A 5,192-nucleotide genomic window follows, 5' to 3' on the forward strand; every position below is an offset into this window, starting at 1 on the left:
ATAGAAACTATCCAAATTCTTTAAATAAAAACAAGTCATTTTTGTTAATAATAGCTATTCTTAGTTTAATTTCTCCTACGAGATTTGATTAATATTAAGAAGACTTTGCTTATGAACTATATAAAATTAAAGAATAAAACATATCTTTGTAAAAGAGGTATAAAATGACCTCTATACTAAAAGTATGATTTAGAAAGGTTTAATAGGATGTGGAGAAATTAATTGAAAATCCATATAGAAGGGACCAAAATAACATCCCAAACATGAGACTACTCTCTTTAAAAAATAGAACATATCATAAATGGAAAACACCTAATAAATATTAGAGTTCATAAGAAAATTAAATGAAAATTTTGAATACCACAATGGTTTAATAATGTATAAAGCTATAAATAAGTGAGAAGTAATAGCAATTACTTCACATAATGCTTTTTAACTTTGACTTTTTGAATATTAAGTATTAAGTTGTCTTTTGTACGATGATCTACTTCATCAATGCATCAAACAATCTTTATTTTGTAACAAAATAAATAAATAAACAATAGTTTTAGATCTCAATATACTCTATAGAAAGACAAAAGAATTGGTAGAAACTTTAGACATTGCCTACTATTATTGTTAGTTTTATAGTAGGATTTTATTTTTAAATACTACAAACTATTCAAATAGTTAATATAGCTCAACAAGCAATTAGAAAGTTATAATGTTAATAGTCATGTTGTAGGAATAAAACTTTAATATTTTTCATAGGATTAAATTAATAAAAATGGATATTATTTTTTAAAATAAAAACTTGAATATATACTAAGAATATTAAGGAGATATTTAGGTCTATAATAGTAAGAAAAAAGAATTTTTTAAAATTAGATTTCATTTGTAATATGTTTATTTCTTTAAGATAATGAGGTTTATGTAAAAAAAATTATAATAGATATGGTTTGTAGATGCAAAATCAATTAGAATGTTTATTCTTAATTCATATTTCAATGTTACTACTTGCTTATTACAATAGAATTAGATATTTTATCAAAAATAAACTTTAATATTAAAGAAGTATTATTCAATGACTTTATTCATATTTTACTTTCAATACAAAATTATATAGATAAACTAATATCTTGTTAAATAATTATATTATAAAGATAGATAAAGTTAGTTTAAAAAATACTTATATGCATCTAGCTAAATATTACTTTCTAGAAATATTCTCAATAATACACTAATTTAAATATGCCAATCTTTGGAAGCAAATAAGAGTCTAAATTAAATTAGTTTTTATGTTAATAATTTATTATTAATGGATTGTAATAAAATTGTGGAGGCACTACATCTTACTAATCATAAATAAAGTACTTTATTGAATACTAGTGAAGAAAATAATCTTTTTAGGTACTAAAAGTACTTTGTAGAAAATTAGCTATTATATTACTAAATAAGCCTTGGACATAGAGAACATATGAATACCTTTAAGAAGCAATAGTACTATTGCAAACAATTTAGAACTAAAAAAATTTAAATTTTAAATTTAATGAAACATACCACATGTTGTAACCTAAGAACTATAGTTGCAAGAAAATAAAATAACATTCAATAACACTATATAGATGGATAAAAAGTAAAATTATTACATGATAATACATGATTGGGTATGACTTTCAAACAATTTTTTTTTTAAAAAGAGATTAAATCTTTAATAATTTTTAAAACTTTGACTTGCCAAGAAATTGTCCAGCAGGCAGAGATATAACAATATTTTATGTTCTTAAGCAAATATGCCAAAGAAAGTGACAAGCTGTTGACATTATTGGACACTACTAATTGCATTGATAGCATAAAATGCTGGCCACAAATGGCCATGAACATATGGTATCCAAATTAGCGGATCAATTACCTGGTGTCAAAGGATATTATTACAGGGAACCTGCAGCTATAAATGCTGTACAAACTAAGGCAACCATTCAAATGAATATTGCGATTATGAGTAGATCAAACGCTCTAACAAGTCGTTGCCGTTGTTAAATCCGATCTTAATAGATTCAAATAAAGTTAAACATGAAGTGAGAGATCCCAAAAATTTCCTTCTAATTCTTTGACTATGTTAAACCTTGACCAGCCAGTTACTATGAACTTCTGCGAGGATGATCACGGATTTGTGACGACTTGATGTAGTCCTCGAGCGGAGTAACTTGTTCCCATTTATTCCATAGAAATCGCAATTCTCCCTGCCACCATCCCAGAAGAAAGCAAGATATCGTATAGAACCCAGAAATTATATGCAAGTTAGAGACTCTGGTTGATATTTCAGTCAGATTTTGATACCAAGTAAAAGAAGATGAGGAGCATGTACAAGGATGGGCACCGTATCTCAGATCCACCAATACAGAATAAGATGACCAGTAGAATAAGAAACCACTGCGACATAAAATAGTACAGCACAAATAAAAAGACGGAAGCCATGACCAAAATTAGGAATGCCGACACAACGTTGATGTCCACAACACTGTTGTTTGCATCGTAATCAGTATCAGAAAGATCAAAGTCTCCTCGCTCCTGCATAACGAAAACTTGTCAACTCCTCAAAGCATATAACTGAAATCCCCAACAGACCTGTTGAAATGGTCAACCTACGAATGGAATTTAAATGAAATAAGAATCCCAATCACAGATAGCTGTAACAGCCCCTGTTTAAAATAAAACGTACAAATCGCCGTACATCAGAAGAGCAAGGATTGATGATTTCCTTGAGGGACTCGTATAAGTTGCTACTAATACATTTTTTATTTTTTTATTTTTATTTTTTCTCATCATATTATGATATGTTTAATCACAAATGCCGTCATAGACTTATACCACTTAAGAGAAAAAACCAATTCCACTAAGACAACACCTGAAAATTGCTCAATAGCTACTAAGCTTCTTCACCAGTGGTTAGCAAAGTTACAAAGTTGTACACAAAGCATAATTACAGCCTGAAAATTCCTCTAAAATTGCTTCTTACTCTCACAAATTGAACTCATTCAAAAGCCTCTGAGAAGCATGAATCAGGACTTGAAACTATGAACAATAGTGGGCATTTTGTGACACGAAGAAGAATACTACTTACACAAATTGAAACGAGACTGATTATCACCATAAAATTATTAGATATGGACGTGATTAAAGTTACATCTAGATATCAAGATGGCGAGAACACAAAAGCGATGTTGGTCTAACAACGAAAATGAACCCTCAAACAAGCAAAATGACTTCAAACAATCTGCGGAGGAGCACAAGTGCTACGATTGCTACTGTTGAGGAAAGGAGTTGCTCATACGACCATGCAAGCCACAAACACCAACAGCAAAATCCATCATGCTGACTATCCAGAGCTTCGAACCTAAGCCATATGACCAGTCAAATACTGAAGAATGGCGATTTCAACCGCAGTTTTGCAAATGATAGCAAGAAAAAAATATTTTCTTCAAATACCTTCTTCATTATTAACAACGACAAGAGCCTTGGCACCAGCTGCCTGTACCGTTCGTGCCATCCTAGTGAAAGTACACTCGCCTCGTCGCACCAAAGCGGCATATCCATTGAGCTGCCAATAATAGAATGGCAAAATATCTGATAAAACTAAGAGTATATTGCGATAGAGAGCAGCATGTTCAAAGGGATGTTTTATATGGAAAAAAAAAAAACGAGTTGCATGATATCAAGATGAGTTGCTAACCGGTATAGAGGACGTCTTGCAGGAGGGAGCAAGCCTTGGAATCGCCAAAGGAATAGAGTCAACCTTGACATTGCGATCGGTGAATATTACACCAAAACGTGCACTTACACCCACTAGTTCGGTAACTTCAAGATTATCTGTCCAAATTCGTATTTTAACATGCGAAGTAAGTGTGGACCTTAAAGAATCAACCATGATGGAATTAAGTTTCAAAATATTTAAAAATAAATAAACTATATGCCACTGGTTCCTTCAGGAATTGAAGATATGTCACAACAACAACAAAAATACCTCTCATTCAATTCAAAGCTGTCTTGCATAACCGAAGCAGCACCAAATAATATTAATTCCATAATTGTGCTTCCAGTAAATAATATTCCACGACGTCAAAAACTCAGATGCACCTTACTTCAACAATTGCTTCGTGCATTCAACACCAAACATGTCTATCGGTTTCAATAAATATTACGCAAGGAAGTCGCTCAAAATACAGGAACACTTCGATCTAGTCTACTGTACGGTGAAACATAGCTGCAGTTCGATATCAACACAATTCTGTCCTCGCAGTCTCCCAATTCTACTCAACGACTCCAAATTCGCAGCGACTTGCCAAACAATCTACAGCACATAATGCAGAGCAGTATGCAAGAATTTCTCAGTTTCCCTCGCAGAACATTTTGTTAATTCATTGCATCATTGAAAATCACCGCGACAAGTATCCATCCAAACCATCTGAATTCCGCTGATTCTAATCACTGCCCACACGATCCACCAATGCGGACCCGCTTCTTTACGCTTTTCAAACCCTACCCCAGTGATGCCACAGTCAAAGAAGCCCGAATTCATCACTGATCCATTCCGAAGCCGCACCTCCACTCCCTCGCGCACAAGCTGCATTTAATCACACCTGACCTGATGCGAAACGTACCAGAACGAAGCTGTTGTCGCAGCCAGGCTGCACAGGCGTATCCACATCATCGTGAGCAATGGAACTATCTCCCCGACACAAATGTGCCGATAAAGCTATTGTTACCAAAACAGTGCAAACGAAACCTCTGCAGCACAGGAAGAGCTGATTCGATGCCATCTCCGTGCCAATTCTCCCCTCGGCCATCGTCCGCTACACTACGCCGGGCTCAATGCCCACAACAGCAGCCATCGCAGCAGAAGCAGCAGACTCAATCGCTGCAAGCTACAATTGGTTGCTGCGAGCTCCAAAACCAAGCTGGTGCACAGCCCCGACTGACGCCTTTCCGTCGGACGATCGTTTCCTTATCGTTCTACATTCCAACAAGCGTAGATTTTCGTCCGTCGAATTTCAACCTGAACTCTCGTTTCTGCTCAGCTCATTGGTTACGCATTTAGCCAAATAGCAGTTTTTTGCGTTTTGTAAATTGACAATATCATTATAGAATTGATGTTGTGTGTATGTTTTTTTTTTTTTTTTTTTTTTTTTCTCCCCCCCCCCTCCCTCTTAAAT

The 5,192-nt window shown here is 34.0% G+C and overlaps 1 protein-coding gene across 3 annotated transcripts; it reads right to left on the bottom strand.

Moving 5' to 3' along the window:
- Positions 1–1,827: 1,827 nt before the first annotated feature.
- LOC112286226 (signal peptide peptidase-like 3) lies at positions 1,828–4,780 on the bottom strand. Of its 3 annotated transcripts, none has more exons than XM_090252818.1 (4): positions 4,641–4,780; positions 3,713–3,849; positions 3,469–3,580; positions 1,828–2,550 (listed from the first exon to the last, which is right to left on the bottom strand). In XM_090252818.1, the coding sequence occupies exons 2-4, from the start codon at positions 3,781–3,783 to the stop codon at positions 2,302–2,304; spliced, it is 432 nt and encodes a 143-aa protein (XP_090108944.1). In that variant the 5' UTR covers positions 3,784–3,849; positions 4,641–4,780; the 3' UTR covers positions 1,828–2,301. The 3 variants fall into 3 exon arrangements, with proteins under 3 accessions (XP_090108944.1, XP_024383688.1, XP_024383687.1); XM_024527920.3 differs by lacking the exon at positions 4,641–4,780 and adding an exon at positions 4,004–4,144 and having other exon boundaries at positions 1,870–2,550; XM_024527919.3 differs by lacking the exon at positions 4,641–4,780 and having other exon boundaries at positions 2,007–2,550; positions 3,713–4,040.
- Between the last annotated feature and the right edge of the window lie 412 nt (positions 4,781–5,192).

The sequence above is a fragment of the Physcomitrium patens genome, chromosome 9, assembly GCF_059467195.1.
Source record: "Physcomitrium patens ecotype Gransden chromosome 9, ASM5946719v1, whole genome shotgun sequence".
Classification (NCBI taxonomy): Eukaryota; Viridiplantae; Streptophyta; class Bryopsida; order Funariales; family Funariaceae; genus Physcomitrium; species Physcomitrium patens.